The 23,292-nt window shown below is 36.1% G+C and overlaps 1 protein-coding gene across 1 annotated transcript in view; it reads left to right on the top strand.

Annotated features, from left to right (window-relative positions):
- Positions 1-283: 283 nt before the first annotated feature.
- LOC306868034 (SH3 and multiple ankyrin repeat domains protein 2-like) overlaps positions 284-23,292 on the top strand; it is a gene marked incomplete at its 5' end in the record, with an annotated part of 79,347 nt that continues 56,338 nt past the window's right edge. Inside the window, 9 exons of the mRNA XM_079414015.1 lie at positions 284-469; positions 4,600-4,803; positions 6,959-7,030; positions 9,532-9,640; positions 11,581-11,732; positions 13,218-13,385; positions 13,886-14,002; positions 16,795-16,872; positions 21,734-21,800. Of these exons, the coding sequence (XP_079270141.1) occupies positions 284-469; positions 4,600-4,803; positions 6,959-7,030; positions 9,532-9,640; positions 11,581-11,732; positions 13,218-13,385; positions 13,886-14,002; positions 16,795-16,872; positions 21,734-21,800 (1,153 nt within the window). The remainder of the gene's footprint in view (positions 470-4,599; positions 4,804-6,958; positions 7,031-9,531; positions 9,641-11,580; positions 11,733-13,217; positions 13,386-13,885; positions 14,003-16,794; positions 16,873-21,733; positions 21,801-23,292) is intronic.

The raw sequence follows: 23,292 nt of genomic DNA, 5'->3' as shown, positions 1-23,292 counted from the left end.
TGTTAATCTTTGCATTACAAATTATTGTTGATTTTATCTGCATATCACCTTTACAAGCTTGCATTGTTTTGTTACACTGCAATGTTGCTTTGAAATACAGGCAAATAATATCTTATTAATTTTCTTATATTTTCCACCATATTGGGAATTTATTTAATATTGTTAATATTTTGGTTAACACTTCATTTTATTTGTGTTTAATTTAAGTTTTAGTTGTTAATTTAGGCATTGTGTATGCCATTGAATTTATTCTAAAATGTGCTGTCTCTCTGCAGTGTTGATCATGCCGCGGAGCCCCATGTCTAGCGAGGAGGAAATGGCTCAGAGTTTCTCGGACTCGGTCAGTTCGGAATCAGACAGCTCCCAAGATGAGCCTCCCAGGCTGGATCGACCTACCAGCGCCCGGCTGGACGACAGCCTGCGAGACACAATGCTCATCTGTGTGGTCATCCCTGACCTGCAGCAGTCTGTGCGTTCAACACACACACACTCTCTCTCTCTCGTGTTTCACCCCAGGCTGTTGGGCCATGTGGATCTTTCTAAATTATATTATTACAGTAAATTGCTTCCCTCTTACAGTTTCAGCCTTCTCTGGAGAGCTGTTTGGCTTTTAGTGGACTAAAAAATGGAACGTATGCAAGTGGGATAGGCAACAAGTATTTTTGACCTATATCACGCACATAAAGTAGAAAATTACATTGTCATGTTTTAAATGAAGTTCAGAAAAGCAATATCATGTAGAGTCATTTAACACAGGTGTTTTCCATATGAGAAGGTAATAGTTTTATTGGTTATTCCTTTGCAGTAACACTCAAGCAAGGCATAAAATTGAAACCAAATCAGACCAAAAATGATATAGAATTAGATTTATTTTTAAATAAAATCAAAACCGTGATTTTTTTTGTTTTTACTTCTCTCTCTCAAAAAAGGATCTTTAAAGGGATAGTTCACCCAAAAATGTAAAAATTATGTCATTAATTACTCACCCTCATGTCGTTCTAAACCCGTAAGACCTTCGTTCATCTTCGGAAGACAAATCAAGATATTTTTGATGAAATCTGAGAGCTCTCTGACTCTGACCCTCCCATAGACAGCAAGGATCCTTACACCATCAAGGTCCAGATATGTAGCAAGGAGATCAGTAAAATAATTGATGTGTCATCAGGGTCTCAACCGTAATTTTTCGAAGCTACGAGAATACTTTTTGTGCACAAAAAAAAAAAAAAAGACTTTATACATCAATTCGTCTCCTCCGCATCACTGGTGCCATTTTGGAGAGTATCTACTGAATGTAAACAGTGCTTTTCTGTGTCAGCTGTGCCACGCGGATACGCTGTTTACGTTGTTTACACTTTGATCTGAACGAAAACAATGTATCCGCATGAGGTACAGCATACACTGTTTACATACCATGGATACTCTCCAAAATGGGGCTAGGGTGACGCGGAGGAGACGATTTGTTGAATAAAGTCATTATTTTTTTATTTTGTGCAAAAAAAGTATTCTCGTAGCTTTGTAAAATTATGGTTGAACCCCTGATGTAACATGGATTATTTTACTGATCTCCTTGCTACGTTTCTAGACCTTGACCGGGTAAGGACACTTGCTGTCTATGGGAGGGTCAGAGAGCTCTCGGGATGCATCAAAATATATTAATTTGTGTTCCAAAGATGAACGGAGGTCTTACGGGTTTGGAACGACATGACGGTGTGTAATTAATGACAGAATTGTCATTTTTGGGTGAACTAACCCTTTAAAAATATCTGTGTCTGTCATTACTGAAACTGTTATTTTTGGGAGGAAGCAGAGGTTTGAATTGTGTTTGCACATAGCTGATGTGGTTATGGTTTGTATATTGTGCAAGTTATTGCCAGTGTCACATTTATTGAGCGTTACAATTATCTTAGCTTTCCACATTCTGCATTTACATGTCAACAATACCGTCACAGCGAGGGGATGAGGAGGAGGTAGGATAGATTGTATTAGCTCTAAACACAAAAAGAACAAGATGCTATTATTCTGATAAGAGTATTCTTTCAAAGTATGCCAAGAAACAAGACATACAGATAAGATGTATCAAAGCGCAAAAAACTTTAGTCAATATATGGTAAATGTGCAAGTTATCTACAGATTGCATTAGTGGGAGGGACAGTCTGGGAGTTTGTTTTACCTGAAGTGAAAGAGTGTACATTTTAAATGCCTATATCTGCTGAAAGGGAATTTTGTCAGTATTTAGGAGTTTAAAATATCAACATATATAAATAATTTCAAAGCCTCCATGGACTAAAAGACACAAAACATAATTTTATGCCTTTAAAAGTACAGATAAATGAATTTAGTAAATTATTTCTCTATAATAATTATTTCTTCTAAGTACATTTTCTGAGATCAGAACAGGTTTGGAGAAACTTAGCATTACATCACTTGCTTACCAATGGATCTGCTGCAGTAAATGGGTGCCTTAAGAATGAGTCCAAACAGCTGATAAAAAAATGAACATCTTGTGAAGCAAAAAGCTGCGTGTTTATAGGAAACGAATCCATCATTAGGACATTTAAAGGGGTCATATAATGCTTTTTTTAAAGATCATTATTTTGTGTATTTGGTGTAACAGAATATGTTGATGTTTTATTGTTCAAAAAACACATTATTTTTCAAATACTGTACATTATTGTAAGTCCTCTATGCCCCGCCTCTCTCAAACGCTTCGTTTTCTACAAAGTCCCTCCTTCCATCAAGCGCAGTCTGCTCTGATTGGCCAACTGGCACAGTGCATTGTGATTGGCCGAACACCACAAGCCACGTTGGAAATATAACGCTCCTTTCCATAATTGCGAGCTTCAGCTTACAAAATTATAGTAGCTCGTATGTGTTTGCACACAAGCCGTTGTTGTGTGACCACGTCTCCTTCTCTCACACACGCAAGCACAAACACACGCACACGACGCAACGCTGTGACTCTCTCTCTCTCTCTCGCACACACACACACGACGTGCAAAATTAACATTTAAACAGTCAATAGCAAATACTGAAACTAATAACAAAACATACAGTCGTTGATTCATTTCAGAAGCCCCAGCTTGTCATAGCAAAGTCAGAATTACCTAGGTTCACAAAACGGTCGTCCATAAAATGCGTTGCTATTCTGTTGTAAGTAATTTGAATGATTCCTAAATGCATCTTTCAAAAGGCCAAATAAAGTGCTTTTGCTTTCACCTAGAAACACACAGCGTCTCCCTGACATGGCTGCATCAACACTACTGCGGTTACTGAAACCACGTCTTCTTTATTTGCGTGAACATTTGGGCAGCATTATGCAAATATTTCCACATCGTGACGTAGAGATGTAGGGGCGTGTTTGAATGAGCCGTTTTAGGGGGGCGTGGTAGAGTCTTAACTTTGATAAAGAATATCTCTTTGGTTTTGAGACTTTAGTCTTTGCAACTTCAGGGATCTTATCTATGCACAATCAGCTTGTAACACTCCAAAGAGAAAGGAAAACTTGAAATCGCATCATATGACCCCTTTAACTTTAAACCATCAATTGTGGTCAAAATAAGAGTCCATAATCCAGAATGGCACTTTCTCCAGTTTAAAAGTGCACCCCTTGTTGTCCTCTCACATCATAATCTGCTGGCATATTTAGATTAGAATGGTTTTGAACTGTTTTCACTTATAAATGGTGCTTGATCTATGCATATTTCTCCCCTGATTCAACCAAGACGAATGTTTGAAGTTAAAAACGTCTTACTGATGGATTTGTTTCTTACAAACATGCAACTTTTCACTTCACAAGATGCTATTTGATGGATTTGAGTCGAGTGTGGATTACTTGCAAATTATTGTGATGTTTTAATCAGCTGTTTGGACTCTCATTCTGACGGCACCCATTCACTGCAGAGCATCCATTGGTGAGCATGTGATGTAATGATAAATTTATCCAAATCTGTTCTGATGAAGAAACAAACTCATCTACATCTTGGATGGCCTAAGGGTGAGTACATATTTTATTTTTGTGTGAACTAAGGTGTGATCACTTTTACAGCTCTTCTAAGGGCAAAATCAAGCAATTTCAATAGGAATCCATGCAATGGGGAATTTTGTTTGAGGGTGAAAGATTTCTCCACCAAATTTTGCAACAAGGGTTCAAGCTAATCAACCAAAAACTACTTAGTTTGAAAGTGACTTCTGTGTGGGCTGTTTCATACATCACTACACTATTGACAATAGACAATCAATCTTTTCTGCCCACTGAGATTTCAATAATGTGACTGCACCTAAACACTTATTACTGGTTCATGTGTAAGGCCAAAAAAAAGAGTTGAAATGTTCACAAGAAATTAAATAATGACCTCAGGAACCCACAAAAATGCCACAAAATGTATGTTATAACCATTTAAATTTAATCATAAAATGTCATTCTGTCAGTCAACCAACACCAAATAACGTCATGATGTATGATTTGTTTTCTCCTGTTGTTTTCTCCCTTTTGAACATTTTAGCTCACAAATGTTTTCCCTTAGTTAATCTGTACACCTGCTATGGCCTGATAGAGCGTTTCTCTGTCTCTCTCGTTTCCTCTCTCTGTGGCTTTGCCAGAAATCCATGAGGTTCAGTCCTGATGCCACAGTATGGGTTGCTAAGCAGCAGATCCTGTGTACGCTCACACAGAGTCTGCGGGATGTGCTCAACTACGGGCTCTTCCAGCCAGCGGTGGACGGGAGGGAGAGTGGTTTCCTGGAGGAAGAACGGCCCCTGAGAGACTATCCGCTATCCACCAATAAAGGCGTTCCGAGTCTTGAGGTAACGCGTCACTGATTTGTTGCTTGAATGTTGCAGAGTCAACTTAAGCTCGATCATGATGCAGCTTTGACACAATACGTGCAAGGAGACCAGAAAGGGACATGGGACGTCTCTATCTGCAAAGCACTTCCACAAACATCCACAGGAATTATGCTGGTAGACGCTGAACTAGAAGTTAATCTGCCTAGAACAGTAGTGCCATCACTGAACTTTAAAGCTCAAATAGCACACATTTTTGTGTAAAACAATCAATTGAAGTGCAAATATGTGAGCTTCGTATTTCTGCTTTTAAATCCAGTGTACTTGCCCCCTGGACTTCCATTGACAGAACATTAGTATAAAAACAAATTTTATCATTGTTTTATTGTTATTTATTTATTTATTTATTCATGTTTTTTATTAAATAAAGGAGCAAACCAAAATTTATTTCTGTGGTAATTATGAACAATGATTAATATAAGCAATCAGAGTAATTTTATTTTGAGAAAAAATGACCATGCATATTTATTATGTCAGAGAGGATTGGCTTTTATTGTTTTCATTGAATTAGTTTTAGTTTTTCAAGAATATCTATTATTATTATAATTATCATTATTTGTATAATAAATGGATCATCAGAATTGGTAATCAACATCATAATCATTAATAATTAGCAAAATAATTTTGAGTGTAATATGCTTGCATAGACTTCCGTTGTAAATGCATTACAATAAACACAGATTTTATTATTATTTTTATATATATTTATTAATTTTTTCAATTAAATAAAAAATCTGAATTATTTTTGTTGTTGTTTTTGTAATCAACATTGACAATAATTAATAATGATCAAAATTATTTATTTGAGAGTAAAAATGTCCATTAATATTTATTATTTGTCAAAGAAAATCACAATGAAAAACAGTGATGATAACGTCTCGGTTACGTATGTAACCCTCGTTTCCTGAAGGAGGGAACGGAGACGTCACGTCAGGTGACCGACGAATTTGGATCTCGCTTAGAGGGAACAATCCACTACAAGTGTATCTAAACGAGCCAATGCACATTGGCATGCGATTATTGCATGCAGCTGCTGCTGATCACAGCATGAGTATAAGTAGGCAGCAGGTGCAGCGCATATTCAGGTTTTCGCTTCGGAGCCGAGCCAGTGACCTGGCCACTCAGGGGTGGTACAGGAGCCGTGGCGACGGGACGTGATGCCTCCGTTCCCTCCTTCAGGGAACAAGGGTTACATACTCACGCTGTGATCAGCGGCAGCTGGATGCAATAATCGCATACCAATGTGCATTGGCTCATTTAGATACACTCATAGTGGATTGGTCTCTCTAAGCGAGATCCCAATTCGTCGGTCACCCGACGTGACGCAGAGTCACCGACTGAAAGGGAATACAGCATTTATTGTTGTTGTTTTTATTAAATATTGTTTATTAAAAAACTCCTAATAGTTTTTTTGTGGCAATTAAAATAAGTAAAATAAGTAATCATAATAATGTAATTGTGAGTGTAAATATCCATTCATATTTATTATTTATGTCAAGGATGATCCCAATGACAAAATAGATATGACAGTGATGATAACTGCTATAAATTGCTACCAATGCAGGGATATGAGGCTGGCGTCCTTCTTTAAGATGTGCTTTCTGTTTAGGAGCATTCTCAGCTCTCTGTGAAAAGGCTGATGTCAGGCTGGTGTAACAGGAACCTTTTGTAGTTCCCCTGTATGTTCATTCAAGCCTCAGGGCCTGATATAATCATATTACTATCAAGGCAGCGACCAGCCAAAAAGAGCTGCAAATGAAGTATAATGAAACATATTTCTATTTTATCATTTGTTTCAGCTAAAGATTATATACTTTATTTAAAGACATTATTTGTATGCCCTCTTGATTTCAAAAAACGTAGTGGTATAATGGTGATGGTATAGTGCTCTAAAATAGGGTTCTAAATAATTGTCTTATTACGGTACCATGATATTTGTAATCATTTTTTTTCACCATGGTACTTTTTGGTTAAAGCTGTATTATCTCTAGATTATTGAAAGTGTATCTTACGGCAAAATGTTTATTTTGTTAAACTGAATACTTATTAATTTCTAAATTAAAACCAATCTAGCCTATAAACAGACTGTATTTTTCTCTCTGATTTAATTTTGCAGTTCCGCTACAAGAGCAGAGTCTACCAGCAGCCAAACGTCAACGAAAAGCAAATTGAAAAACTTCACACACAGGTAAGACTTTTTTTTTCTTTCTTTTTTTTTATTAGTAAAAATGTTGCTTTGACATATGTAGATTAGCCTACTATGCATATTTGTCAAAAATGTGTCTATTTTTGACGCGCAGGTGGTGATTAACTTGTTTTGCGTTATGATAATTGAGTCTTTTACATACATATCAAATGGAAGCTATTTGCTTAATTGCAAGCAGGAGAGGGCGTCTTGGGATATGGCTGTTAAAACAGGAAAGAAATGTTCGAAAATCTAGTTTTCAGTCGCTAGGAATGAATATCTAACATACAACATTCATTTTAGAATCTGCTGCTAAATAATGCAGCAGACCGGAGCATTTGCATACATTTGGACTTGGCAGGATTTTCGGGTCGAGATGGTCATTGATGTTGACGTTTTAGTGTTTCGGCCAGTTTTTCCTCTGTGGTCATGAGCGTTTTTGCAATCACTGGAGGAGGTTACTCCACGCTCCTCCCCCAAAAGCAGCCCCGAAGCTCCGAACCAAGTTTTAATTGCCGGCTTCTTCCAGCACTGTATGTCCTGTGCTGTGCTCGATCTCTTTCTCTTTATTGCTCAGCCTATATATCTCCCGTCCCCACAGTGCTTCCCTCAGCATTTAAAACTCTCCCTCTCATTGCTCTGAGCTGTCAAGCTCCTTTAATAAGTTATTATATTACAGCTCCGTAAGCCGGCAGGATTTGTAAAGGATGACGTAGGAACAGCTTTGTGTACGTCCTTGTTTCAGAGGAGCAGATATTCACCTCAGATCATTCAGAATGTTGGTGCATTATACATGCAATGGAAGCAAATGCTTAGAGGGGTTTGCTTTTAAAATCTGACTGCATTATAAAAAATGAAAAGGTGTAGTTGTTTCCTTAAAGAGATATTTCTACCTGATCTGACTCTTAAAAATATTTTTTATTGGCGTAACCCAAGGAGAACTGTAATAATTGAAGAAAGCCAGCAGTTTGAACTCAAGCGTAGTTGCTCGGCTGGTGCATAAATGAATTCTGCCATCTTTGCTTATTTTGGAAAGATTGCATTTAAAAGTTTAACACACATGAACGCCACCACAATGTTTTAATTATGTGGGAGACTTAATTATGTGGATTTTCTTTGAGGCCAGAATTTTTCAGGTATGTCATTGAGAAAACATGGCGGATGCAGTGGATGAAGTGTTTGCAGTAGATCGCTGGTTTGTTGAAATGTATGAAATTACTTTCCATTTACAATAAATCTAGCTAAGTCGCATGTACAAAATGTAATATTATTGTACAATTATGACAAATTTATAACGATTATACAGTGCCTTCATAAATTGAATAAAAACAAAATAAGAACACAACTGATGCACATTCATTATTTAGCATTTTGTAGTTTTTTTTATTTATTTATTTATTTATTTTTGTAGAAAAGGTCACCATCATGCTTCTACCAAAGTGATCTAAACACACCTGATGTGATTATTATGACTTTTCATCTCGTCAATGAAAACTTACCATGAACGCACCATTAGTCCTGGTTATTATTATTATTTTTTTTTTTTTGGGAGCCAGTCCCCTGAACTTTAAATGTCATGTGACTCACTCTGGAACTGCATGAAAATAACATCATGACAATGTTACACCACAAGAACGTGGACAAGCCATTTATTAGCAACTGTGAAAACAGTGATTTTATGAAATATTTGCGATTTATATGTTGCAGAAATGGTATCTGATCAGAATATATGGCTACTTTCGAATGACTATCAATGAGAAATGCACCATAAAAAAGTGTAGTTACGGCATCTCCCAGCAGAGGCTAACCATGCTAACTATGCTAACCACTCAAACCTTAATCGCTAACATTTTCAGGTTGAATTCATATTTATTATGCTAATTCTGAATTAATAAACCAGTTTTAGGTGATTTTTGTAAGCTAACACTCACAAAATACTTTTTACAGTGTAAGAGGGTGAATGTTGTCATTGCGCTAGGTGACATTTCTACATTGTAGTTAACCTAATGGGTTTAAAGTTGTTAGCAAGCATCAAGGTGTGAATTATTGAAAGCTAGTGTTGGTAGGACGGGATCCAGAAGTTAAATAATGCAAACGCCAATGCTTTGTGCGAATATGGCACTTACTCTATTGTGTTCGAGGTCTTCGTGTGTGTACTGGGTTGTGCGTAAGAGTTGACGTGTGTTCGTGGCATGCCGTAGCTTGCCAAGTGGTCTCTAACTCTTCGCCTTGCCAAATCAGCTGTGCTCTCTCTCTCTCTCTTTCTGATGTCTCTGTACTGGGAGCTGCTCTCCTATCTATTTTTATCCAGCCTTGTATCGCGGCATGTGTGTCCCAGAGATCTCAACATGAGAGAGGAAGTGAGCAGAGACCCTTCACACTCTTGTCAACCATTCATTCCCATCACTCGCTCCTGTTTCTTAACATCCTCCTCGATCATTAGCTGTCAGTCTTTCTTGTTTAACCTCACCTGCACTCTTGTTCTCTCTCAAACCTCCTTTTAGGTCAACCTGAGGAAATTTATGGAGTATATCCAGCATCATCAGGTGGACAAAGTCTCCAAGATGTTGGAAAGAGGGTTGGACCCCAACTATCATGACCCTGAAACTGGTGGTATGGGATGTATATTAGATAAACTCCAAAATTGCACATAAATGTCTATCCAGGCTTTGTTCCCAAGCTACAGTTCCAGATTGAGTACTGTACTGCACCATTATACACATGTGGTCAGAGTTGTTGGTTTCAGAGTCAGAAAACCTTAAAAAATGATCTAACAGCACCTAGGGAAGTTGTGGCCTAATGGTTAGAGAGTCGGACTCGTAATCCAAAGGTTGCGGGTTCGAGTCTCGGGCTGGCAGGGATTGTAGGTGGGGGGAGTGAATGTCCAGCGCTCTCTCCACCCTCAATACCACGACTTAGGTGCCCTTGAGCAAGGCACCGAACCCCTAACTGCTCCCCGGGCGCTGCAGCATAAATGGCTGCCCACTGCTCCGGGTGTGTGTGTTCACGGTGTGTGTGTGTTCACTGCTGTGTGTGTGCACTAATGGGGGCTTCAAGAAAAAAAGAAAAAAAAAAGAAAATGCTTTCACCAAAAAACAATCTCCAGCATATTCAGTTGTCAGAAACGACTGGAACTTCGAATGGGACTAGGTTCTATGGTCAGATGTAATTAAAAAATTTGCTTTTTAGCAGTAAAACACTGGGTTTGGTGAACACGGATAAAAAGTACCCCATGTGTACAATGAAATATACTGCTGTATTTTTGATGTTGTGGGCCTATATTTCTGCTGGAGGTCCTGGACATCTTGTTTAGACACATGGCATCATGGATTCTATCAAATACAAACAGATAACAAATGAATAAGTGACTGACTCTGTTAGAAATCTTATAATGGGCCATGTTTGGATCTTCCAACCGTACAATAATCCACACACAAACCTCAGAAACAACACAAAAATGGGTCACTGAACACAAAACCAAGCTTCTGCTGGCCATTCCAGTCCTCTGACCTGAACCCTGTAGAAAATGAGTGAGGTGAACTGAAGAGAAGAGGCACCATCATGGAGCTGTGAATCTGAAGGATCTGGAGAGATTCTGGATGAAGGAATGGTCTCTGATCTCTTGTCAGGTGTTCTCTAACCTCATCAGGCATTTTAGGAAAACATTTAGAGCTGTTAAACTGGCAAATGGAGGTTTCAAAAAGTATTGAATAAAAGGGTGCCGTTAATTGTGTCCAATGTGTATTAGAGAAAAACATTTATTTCATAATGATATTTCCCCCCATTTTAAATTCTTATTATCCAATGAAAGGTTACATTTTTGTGAATATTTTAAATAATAGATCAAAAGGATTAACAATGCAGATTTATTTCCACAGCCTTCTCTGATCATATTTACCAAGGGTACCAACAATTCTGACCACGTGTGCATGTTTCCTTTTTAATCAGTATGGTGTAGTCGGACCATTACATTGTATTTCAGCAGATTATCTTTAGCATATTTACTCACTGATTTAATCTCATGGCCATATCCTGTATTGCATTGCATTGTATTATTAGGAATACACCAGTACCATTAGCAATAATCCTTTTTTTTTTCTTTTTTTTGTCAGTTAATGGATATGATGGCAGAGATTATAAATCTGTACAATACTAAAAGTATACTAAATGTATACTAAAAGTATACTAAATGTATACTTTTAGTATGAAAATGTAAATAAATAAATAAAACGTTTTTTATTTTGAAAAAAGAAATGTTACTGTCCCCAAACTTTTACAAGGTATTTATATTTTTAATTTTAGCTTTATATTTACATTGTCTAATGTCACAGATAAAGATGCAATTACAGTCTCACAATGTCATTTATATATTAGATTTTTTAAATAGCTTTGCACAACTGTGACGCCAAATATCCAATGCAGTCCAATATTATACATTTAATTTAATTTATTGTTTTGATAAAACACAAATCCCTTGACTAATATCTACTTTTATTAAGAGAGATTTATCTAATGCATTTTAATGAACATGTTTTTGTGCTTCTGGTCTACAGAGACACCACTAACCCTTGCGGCCCACCTGGACAATATGGTGGAGATTATAGTTACATTGAAAAACGGCGGTGCTCATTTAGATTTCCGCTCTCGGGATGGGATGACTTCCCTGCACAAAGCAGCCAGGGCAAAGAACCAGATAGCTCTTAAGGTAATAAATGACCTCATCCTGAATGGCGGCATGAGCTTATGGCTTTGTTAGAGTGATCGTCTTCTTTGATTGTCTTGTATGTTTTTTGTAAGTACAACTGCTGCTGATCTGAAACAGAGCAGTACAGTGACATCTTACAGTGTCAGTGATGCTGCTGAGTTTACAGTACATTTATTACTTTGACTGATTGTACTTTTATTCAAAGCACACGCTTGTTTTTTTCATTATTTCATTGTTGCTTTCTTCCCTTGACAACCATTGGAAATAATACTGCTGATGTACCACTGTTTTGTGCCCTGAATATTGTAAAATACAATTTCCTGTCTACCATTGCTCTTGCAGTATATTGCTTGCTGGCCATTTATTTAAAAAGGCTTCATGCAGCATCTTAGTTTATGTCAGTTCGAAGCGCTAGAGCCATAGATTTCCTATTTTCATTACCGAGTGGCTGGGTTTCGTAATTTTAGAAGGAAAAAGTACTTGTAGCTCATTTAGTTACGAAACGAAAATGTACTTATGAAACTGCTTGGCTGTATAAAATTGAATAAGAAATCCCAAAGGCATTATCTAAAAAAAAAAATCAAGCACATTCGTTTACATGCATTTATGTATTGTTTTACATACATGTTTACATTACTTCTTTTTCATTACAAGTTTTATAAGTTTTATAATATTTGTTATGCTTTATAAGATAGCCAAAATGTTATACATTGCTGTTCAAAAGTTTGGGGTCGGTAAGATTTTATTTTATTTTATACAGTGAATGCAGTCCAGCAAGGATGCATTAAATTAATCTACAGTGACAATAAATACATTTATGATGTTACGCATTTGTCCATGCTTCACGCTCGAGAAACAGTATCTCTTCCGTGGCTCAGTGCGCTTTCAACTCGTTTTTTAGTCTCGAGCAAGAGACTGTACGACATTCACGTTACATGATTTGACTGATTTTTTACGTTAGGAGGGTGACAGCGCACCGATCTAAAAGAAATGATCATATATGTTTTCAATAACCGCTGGCCAAACTCAAAAACGAAACTAAAATTAAAAAATCTTTGAGAGCAAGGGGGCCCCCTGGTGTTTCGGGGGCCCAACACAGCTTGCGTATTCTGCGTATAGGGAGGATCGGCTCTGGTTCTAGTGTATTTTTTACCAAATAAATGCAGCCTTGTTGAGGTTTAAAGTCTTTTTTTCCCCCCAAAAATGTAAACTTTTATCAACCCCAAACAAAGAAGCCTTTATTTTTAATTTGCCTTGTCACACATGGACATTAAAAAAGCTGAAAAAGTCCCAACACACAGTCCCAAAGCCATCACTATAGCAGCTACCCTGAGCTGTGACGTGAAAGGCAGCAGACAAGAAAAAAATAGTCCTTTCATCCGTTAAGACCCTGCCAAAAAACAAGGCTCTGCTAAAACATAATCATAATATCATATTTGTCGTATTTTCCTCTCTGAAAGAAACCTAATTCTCTTTTCTCTGCAGACTATGTTGGATTTGGGAGCGTCTCCAGACTATAAGGACCGGCAGGGTTTGACTCCACTCTACCACACAGTGACTGTAGGGGGAGACCCCAGCTGCTGTGAGGTCCTTCTGAGCGCCCATGCCAGCGTGGGATGCCACGATGAGAACGGCTGGCACGAGATCCACCAGGTGCTGCTGTCTTTCACATTACGAGTAGTTAGCTGGTGACAGTCAATGAAAAAGCTTTCTGTTGGCTAAAAATGTTGAGCGTGGGGTAATATATGCATCAGTGGAGTTTATAATAGAGCAGCTTTGTTCAATTAACGAACAGATGACGAGATCAAACAAGTTGAACGCACCATCAAGTCCGTCTGTTGTGACGGCGTACTGACATCTAGTGTTGTGACAGGTGGACTACAGGATGTCAGTCAAATTGTTTCCGTGGTGTTTTTGATCGCACTCTACTGGGAAAATGAAAAGGCAGCATTTATGGTTTACTTTTAGACCCTTTGAAAAATATGAGATGACAGCGTACTGAAGGCTTAATAATGTTTTTATGTTTCAAAAGACTGCTGCATGATTTTTTAAGGGCTCATAAAAGCATTTCTTTCAGCAGAAACTTATAAAATCCGTTTGCTCATTTTTCTCACTAAAATGATATGCTGTGTGATTCCTGTTTTGTTCGTCAGGCTTGTCGATATGGCCACATTCAGCACCTGGAGCATCTCTTGTTCTACGGAGCTGACATGCATGTGGAAAATGCTTCTGGGAATACGGCTCTCCATATCTGCGCTCTGTACAAACAGGTATGTACTCACACTGTCCAAAGTCAGCTCCATTTAAACAGTCAATAAACAGAGGTTATTGGTGTCATACAGAATACACTGTCAATAGGAGAATATATCAAAAATGTTGTTTTCTCTTTGTGGATCAATGGCGTTTCAAGGGAAAAATCAATGGCCCCAGGGCCCGAGAGCTGAGATTGAGTGCAGCAGGGAAACTTTCTGGGAGAATCTTCAGGATTAAACTGTAAAAAAAATGTGTTTCAACAAAACAAAATTTTAATGCATGATAGAACTACTGTTAACTTGGAAAACTAAATATAGTTATATTATGATGATTTATATACAAAATCTGCAAGTATATGTTAGTATAAAAGTATAAGTTAAAAATTAGAATAAAAGTTGGTATATAAGTGGGATGTTCTAGTATATATTTGTATCTTTATCAAATTTTATATTTATTCAAAGTCAGTTAAATTACATTACAGTATTTAAAGTACATTATTTAACAAATAAATAATCTGAAAACCAACAGAATTTTAGGATTCTGCACTATTTTGGGGTCACTGATAAAAAAACAAGTAATAAATAGTATTATAATAAAATACATAATACAAAATAGTATTCATAAATATAAATATTTGATAAAAAAAAAAACACACACACAGTACACACATATATATTATATAAACTAAAACTTTTATTTTGGATGTGATTAATCGCGATTAATTGTAATTTTATATGTGTATATATAATCTTTGTCTTATGGGGCTGGCATGATGCCATGTTAATTTGTATAAATGCCAATGATCGACTGCCACTAATTACACTGGTCATTATTCACCATTGTCTCCCATTCTATCCATGATAAACCTCAAGCTGAACTGGAATCAGCTGGAACACTCATGACTATTAGCACCAGCATTCAGTGTTTATGAATGGACAACGGCCCATTACATTCACGACACTAAGCAGCCAGGCAGATAATCACCTTATGTTTCCTCTGTGGGAGATCTAGCCTGCTCCGTCGGCTCGGGGTCACAGTATGGGCGCCTTTGTCTGCTGGAACTGATAGCACTAGCAGTATTCACTGTCGCTCTGTATATAACATCATATTCCTGCTGTGTCGTAGGCCGTATTGATCCCACATTCACAGTGTATCCCACTTTTTTCTTTTTCTTTTGTATCCTTCTAGTAAAGTTTTATATATGAGATCTGAAAAAGTGAGACATAAATGTAGAGTTCAGTTTGTTGTGCTATCTTAAAGACTAATTTTAAAATTGAACAAACTGTACATCTGTCACTCACAGTCTGTCAAATGAAATAAATATAAAAATATAGTTATATATTCTAGGTATCACCTAGAGTTATTATATTGAACTGGAAACCCTGTAATTTTTCAAAATTTTCCAGAAAAGAAAAGAAAAGAAGATATATATACGCTTTTGATAGAAGTTTAAGTTTGTATTTCTAGTTTAAATATATATATATATAAAATTATTTTTAAATAGAATGTTTTATTTTATATTTATATCTTTATTATATAAAATCTTTCAAGTTAAACTGTTAAATTTAATTTAATTGTGTGTGTGTGTGTGTGTGTGTGTGTGTTTGTTTGTATGTATTTTAATATTAATATTAATTGGGATGTTTTGCCATTTTTTTCTTAAAAAGAATAAATATATTTAAATATGGGGGGGGGCGATTTTAGGATTCTATTTTTAGGACATCAATTAATTTCTTGGACTAATCAAGTAAATAAATTGTGGCATTGACCATGAAAACAAAATTCAAGAAATTCATGTTGTCTTCTTTTATTGCTTTTCTATGATTCTGAATTACTGATGCCTTTAAATACTATTGAAACAAATGACACTTGTCCTCCTCTGATCTTATGACTAGAAAATAACGTTTATTTTAAGGTGTGAAAACGGCTCTGCCAATGACAAGTGTCATTTATTGATCTGTGGAGGCTCTTGAGTTCACTGCTGGTCACATATGATGCTGTGTTCACCCTGAGCCGACCAATGGGGTCGTTATTTGAAGCACACATCTGTAATGATCGGCCACAACGAACTGTTATTAAAGTTGATGCTTGGCTAGCCTTTGGCGAAACATGCTTCATTTGTCCCGTTGGTCAGTTACACCACAGTCAAGGGCAGGTTCTTGCTCGAGCTACGATTGTTTGCAATTAAACACCGATTGCGCCGATCCGTCACCATGTCAACAAGGAACCCGTAACCGGTGCCAAATGCAGGCCAGGGATATTTTCATGTGCAGGGAATAGAAGCCGCATCCTCACATGTGATTATGTCTCATATACAAGGGCTGGCAGCAGCTGTGAAACTAGTATTAGAAGGAAGGTAGGAGGAGAAGGCAATGGAGGTGTGTGTATGTGTGCGATTGTGTGTGTGTCGGTTTATTGGTGAGGCATTCCGTGGGTGGGCTGTTGAATCCAGCTGGATATAGTGGGCTGGAGAGCTACAGAACCCTGGATCTCTCTCGCTCGCTCTCTCTCTCTCTCTCTGTCTTTCTGCTTTTGGTTCTCACATTCACGTTCACACATGCACATATAGGCATTGCTGCAGAGACCCCCTCTCCTATCTCTTTGGGTGTAGACTTTACTGTAGCGTCACACTTGAATTGGACTTCACAAAGCTGAGGGCGAAGTCTGTCACTTTTGGATCTGGGTGAGGCGGGATACCTTGTGACGTGTCTGATTTTGCTCTTAGAAGGTCGAGAATCAGACAGTAGAACATTTTCTTGAGTTGGATCACATTGAATTTATTTCTCTATCATCTGCTTTTCTTCTGAAGGAAAAGTGTGCCACGGTTCTTCTGGTTCGAGGAGCCAGCAAAGACGTCAAAAACTACCGAGGACAAACGCCCTTTCAGGTACAACAAGTTTTTTGCTTGGCTACTTTTTAATGACTTAAAACTATTTTTTCAAATAAGCTTGCTTATGAATTTTAGCACATTTTGTTGGTTTAGCGTAAAAACAAAGTACCACCACCATGAGCACTGAACGAACTTGTGTGTGTTTGTTGTTCTGACGCGCAGAGTTCTTAATTAGACGGAATGTCACACGAAAGCACAGGCATTATGTAAGACAGCACTCAGAGAACAATGAATGCGCGTGAGGGTAATTAATCATTTTATTATGTTTGGTTGCATGGGTTTTTGGTATCTTCAGATAATTAGGAGGTAGATTTTAGAGAGGGGAAATAATGAACGTCAAATCAGTTTTTGTCGTTTTCTTAAGTGCTTTAGTTGCTTTCAAGAAAAATCTCTGGTTATTTTGTTTGTTTACTTAAAGAGTTTCTTTCTCAAATGTCAGATTGTGACATTCAATAGCTTGTCTGACAGCAATGGACATGATCCAAGTCTGTGGCCATGGGCTGATGAGAGTGTTGCGTTTACTGTTCAGTGGCCTTCTATAATGACTGTGACTGCAATGCCACTAGTCATTAGTGATTATTAATAGAAATATAGTTAAAACTGAAGTTATATTTGTGCCAGTAGTCATAAGTGTGAATTATTAGAATTATAGCCAAAACTGAAGTAATTTTTATGCCGATAGTCATTAGTGCATATTGTCACAAACATTGGCAAAGCTTGATCGGGAAATTAAACAATGTTCTGACAGAAAGGTATTAACTCAAACATGTTTATGGCTTAAAGTATAAGATTTAAAGGGATAGTTTACCCAAAAATTAAAATTCTGTCATCATTTTCTTACCATCAATTTCTTCCAAACCAAACCTGTTTGAGTTTCTTTCTTCTGTTGAACACATAAAAAGATATTTCGAAGAGCATTGGTAACCAAATAGTTGACGGTAGCCATTGAATTCCATAGGAAAAAAAAATACTATGGAAGTCAATGGCTACCGTCAGCTGTTTGGGGACCAACATTCTTCATAATATCTTCTTTTGTGCTCAACAGAAGAAAATAACTCAGAATTTTCATTTTTGGGTGAACTACACTTAAGAAAAGTGTATACATATTTTAACGTCTACCTACCATTTGTGCATTGTGTTATTATCTGCCAATCAGATTAATCAGAGGCAGCTTAAATAATTTACAGTAAATAAATGGTCATTTTGAGTTCTTAACATTTAGACTTCTAACTTGAAATATTTTCCTGCTAAATAATTAAATATACCTGTTTTGAGATATGATGCCAAAACATGATATTTTTAGTACTGTTAAATTAATGATAAATTATAATTGCTTTGTTAGTGACAACATTATGGTTTACAGTGTAGTTATTAATGCTTATTGTTAGAAATATATTTAAAATGGAATCATTCTTGTGCAGAACATGAGTAGAAAGAATTTCTGTTCAATTTTACACACTTATGCATTAAGCAGAACTTTTGTTAATTTAGCAACATTTCTTATGAACAATTAACACAACTTTTTCTTGTGTTTCACGAAGGTTTCTCAAAATCTATGTCTTCAATTGGTTGGACTGCCCCACCCATTTCAAACATAACCAGGCCCTATACTCACGCTATTGGTTAAACCACTGTTGCCGTGTTAGTCTGAAACCTTAAACAAACAACGTTTTGATTATAATGCAGAGTAAAGGTTCTTGCACACAGAGTCTGAAATGTTTGTATGTGTTTTTCGTATTCGTCATTCTAAAAATTCGTCACACACAGAAACCTTGCACACTGAGTCTATTTTACGGTGGCTCTGAGTTGTCAAAACACCTCTCAAAGTGATAGTTACGGATGTGAAAAACGCAGAAAATCGAACCCGATCAGATTTTTTTATGACGGACGAAATTTTTGGAGGCATTGTGTAAACGCGATTGACACAACATGAGGTCGTATTTATTTTTTTACGTGCAAAAATTTGTTTTGAAAATTACGGACTCAGTTTGCAACGACCTTTATTTACACATTTCAGGGGAAGCAAACTACAAATGATGTACTTACAGCTCAAATAAGTATTAAACGAAAGACACACATACACTGGATACACGAACAATTATGATACAGGAGCTTATAATATTTAATTTACACGACTGATTTTACATTGTGATATACTGTATTATAATAGGAATATTTTAAGATCCAATCTTTTAAGTACCCACTTCTAATTAAGTTTTTTTTATTATTTTGAGTTCAGTTGTCCAAACTCATAATCCCCACCCCTCATATCACTATCATAATGAAGTGAATTATTAAAGCTTCAAAGTAAATGCTGATAGCAAAATAACACGTACAGTAAACCCTTTAATAGCAAACTCGCTAACATCAATACTGTACTAAACCACCCACATAATGAAAGCTTAACCCTTTGAAATGCATCCTCCTTGACGGAAATATCCGTATCCTTTTTGCTCTTCACCACATCTATCACTGCGTTTTTATTCATAGTTTGATTTCACAGTGCACAGACCTGTTCATCTAGCAAAAGCCTGGCATGTTTTTAAGTTTATGGTTAAAGTTTAAACACCTTTTTCTGTTTTCAATGCAATAGAGTGGAAAAATACTTGGTTTGTATGTATGCCTTTACTGTACTCAAATATATGTTGTTGTTTGTGCCTCAAGGAAAACTGTGGCTTTTATTAGCAAGATGGCACATATTGCAACAGTAAGCCAATGGCAAGCCTCCAAAAACATTCAAATAGAGCTGAGATCATTAGTTTTGCAGTCGGCTCTACAGTCAAACGCATCAAGCCAAACATTAGCAACACTTGCCACATTTAGTGTTCATGGCTGGCCTCTTTGTGCGAGTCGCTCGGTTTACAACCTCTAAAGCTTTGAACTGACCCTGCTCACTCTAAACCTGACGTAGGAGTGAAGTGTTTATGTAATGTACATATCAGCGCTCTCCTGATGCGTTGTTTAATGTGCTGTATTATTCATCTCATGCTGCTAAAATCATATTTCACGCCTCAGCGATCGCTCGATTACAACTCATTTAAGCAGCTCATGAAACTTCAGGCTCTCGGCAGGAACACTCCGATCCGCCTGGTTAAACCAGACTTTTTCCCGGCAAAATTGAAAATGTGCTGAGCAAATTGTATTACCCTTATCCTTTTACGATGATACAGGGTCAACGGCAAACCGAAAGGTTCTTACACAACAGTGTGTGCTTTCGTACATCAGACCACCCAAAACTACTTGTGTGAATTGTATTTAACAGTTGAACAAATTTCTTGTCCTATTTGTTTCAGAATTGGGCCTTTACTGCGTCGATTGACTTACCTTTGTATTGTTTTTTTCTTTTCTATTTAATTAATCTAGCATCAACTCTAAGCTGCAGCCAGGCACCGTATTTCATTAGAAAAGGAATGCAGTTCTTCTCAAGCTCATTACGGAAATCTTAGCAACTAATTTAGTGTAATTTGAATGAAGTCTGTGTTTTATCACTCTTAGGAATGCACTACTCCAAAACCCACAAGCGTAATGGGTTACTGTGCCTTTGTGCACCATTTAAAACCCAGTTTTGTTCTCACGACCAGACTTGGTGACCAGACTGATGCTTAAATTATAGATCTTATAATAGACTGCGTAGCTAACTTTTTAAAGGGTGGGAAATTAAAGCCATTAAATAGAAATGAACCTCTGCTGAATGGGTAGTCGTGCTATTGGAACTTTTTTTTGTTTCATTGCTGTGAAGGCCCTTTTGAGGATACATTAAGCTTTGCAGGGGGTGGTTCACCAAAAAATGAAAATTCTGTCATTTATTCACCCTCCTGTTGTTCAGAACCTCTATGACCTTTTGTTAGGCAACAAGTTCATACTGCACTATTATATTGTTTTACACAATCGTTGAAAAGTTTGGGGTCAGATATTCTGGGTTGGGGTAAGAGTTTTTGTTTAAGAAATTAATAAAAAAAATTATTACCCACATTAAATTGATCAGAAGTAACAGTAAAGACTTTTAGAATGTTCCAGAAGATTTCTAATTCAAATAAATGCTTTCTTTTGAACTTGTGATTCGTCATAGAATCCTGGGGGGGAAAATGATCATGGTTTTGACACAAAAGTAGCACAACTGTTTTCAAAATTGATAATATGTTTTTTTTTTAGCAGCAAATCGGCATATTATAATGATTTCTGAAGGATCGTTTGATACTAAAGACTGTGGAGTAATGGCTGCTGAAAATTCAACATTGCATGACAGGAATAAAATACATTTTTAAATATTTTAAAATAGAAAAGTCACTATTGCAGTATTTATTTATTTATTTATTTATTTTCAAATAAATGCACCTGGGTCAGCATAAGACACTTATTTCAGAAATTTTTTTAAGTCTTACTGACTCCAAATTGTGAATGGTAACGTATATTGTACTTTTGTTTTAAGCGATTAAACTGATAAAACAATAAAATTGGCATCTATGCAATGGTGGTGTTATTTGATTCAGTAGGTCTGACTGCAGGTTTGCTGACTCAGACACTTGTTTGTTCTGTCCTTGTGCTACCAGTAATTATTTAATTTAATTTAATTTAATTTAATTTAATTTAATTTAATTTAATTTAATTTAATTTAATTTAATTTAATTTAATTTAATTTAATTTAATTTAATTTAATTTAATTTAATTTAATTTTATTTAATTTTATTTTATTTTATTTTAAAAAAATATATATTTTATTTTGTTATTTTATTTTATGCGGGCTCAACCAAAAAATAACAATAAATAAAAAAATAAAAAAATTGTTGAACACTTTGTGAGAAAGTCAGTGAATGAATCTAATATGCTATACTGTATATGTTTGTTTGTTTTTTTAAAGGTGGCAATAATTGCTGGAAATTTTGAGCTTGCAGAATTCATAAAGAATCACAAAGACGCTGATATTGGTAAGTTATAAAAAAATCACCTTCTTTGATGTTTTTTAAAAACAACCTTATAACATAATATTTGATGAACTCCAGAAATGTTCCAAAGTTAGATGTACATACAGAGTAAAAAGGGACGAGTAATAAAATAAATCTTGTTCATATAATCTGAGATTCTGAATTTCTGCTCAGTTTTTTTTATCTGCTACACATAAGAATTAACACAAGGTTGCAGTGCAATGTAAATTTGCAGGATATAAATGGTTACATATATGCCGTAAAGCCAAATCCAATCACTATTCAGTGCACAAATAGATATTAAAAAGGATGCCAATTGGAATTAAGTATGCACACATTACAATGATATCACTATTGGGTGTTTTGAATGCTAAACTATCAATGGAACAAAAATAGACTGTAATTATTAGGCAACTGTAATTATCTACAGAACAAAATTTTAATCAAGTCATTGTATGGTTCATGCTGTATTAATTGTTGGGGAATTATTTTGGAGGAGTATCAAGATTACCTTGTTCTGATTGGCTGTGATTTTATTGTGTCGCAACTTTCAGTTCGGATGAATAAATTACATGTTGCTAGAAACTTGTCGCATTGCGTCCCGCCTGGTTAGGCCACGATGTTATGAACACCTCTGAAGTCTTGATTATACTGAAAATAAGCATGGCCAAATAATTTAAAATGCTTTTCCTGTGCATAATTCCTGAGAGAGTATCATATTTATTAAGGTTTATGATATGATACAGTTATCAGGCAGGGAGCTGATGCTGCAGGTGCAAAAGTTGTACTATATGCTAAAGGCTAACATAAGCTAAAATGGGCTTCCTCCATTGTTGTTAATGACACAACAGACGCCATCTGCAGCGGTTCCCATAATTATGCAGTGTTATAATGCTGGGCCTCAGCAATTTGTGCCTCTAGGGCTCCTGAAGTGGCTCACTTTAACTTATAATTGTGCATTTGAACCTTAAGTGAATATACAAGGTCTGTTTATTGTTTTTGGGGTCATTTTTAAGCTATCAAAGTTATTTTGCGTAGGAGCAAAATCTAGTTTTCATATAGTAACTCTGCCAAAAAGTTCTGCAATTTTCAATGTATTTAATATTTATAATAAAATAACATATTTACATTAATACTTATTTCATGTTTTTATTTACAGTTTTTGGGGCCATTTTGAATTAATTTTTGAAGATATTTTGCATATTTGAACATGTATTTTATTTTTCATATATCGTGTATTATATGTATATGTATATATATATATATATATACATACACATTTTATGTATTATTTGTATAGATAAGTATGTATATATTCTTATATATCTTCCTGTGAGGTCCTACTGTATCTTATGCATGTCCGGCAAAATATTTTGGCCATAAACAGATGACAAATGATTTTTTTACCTTGCTTGGCACTCTCTACTCCCACAGCTCTAACACGTGTAGCAGATGTCAGTATTAATTTACCAAAAGTAAAATGCATCCTTATATT

The sequence above is a fragment of the Barbus barbus genome (assembly GCF_936440315.1).
Source record: "Barbus barbus genome assembly, chromosome: 50".
Classification (NCBI taxonomy): domain Eukaryota; kingdom Metazoa; phylum Chordata; class Actinopteri; order Cypriniformes; family Cyprinidae; genus Barbus; species Barbus barbus.
Note: the sequence above shows the minus strand (reverse complement) of the source record. Positions and strands in the feature narration are given on the sequence as shown.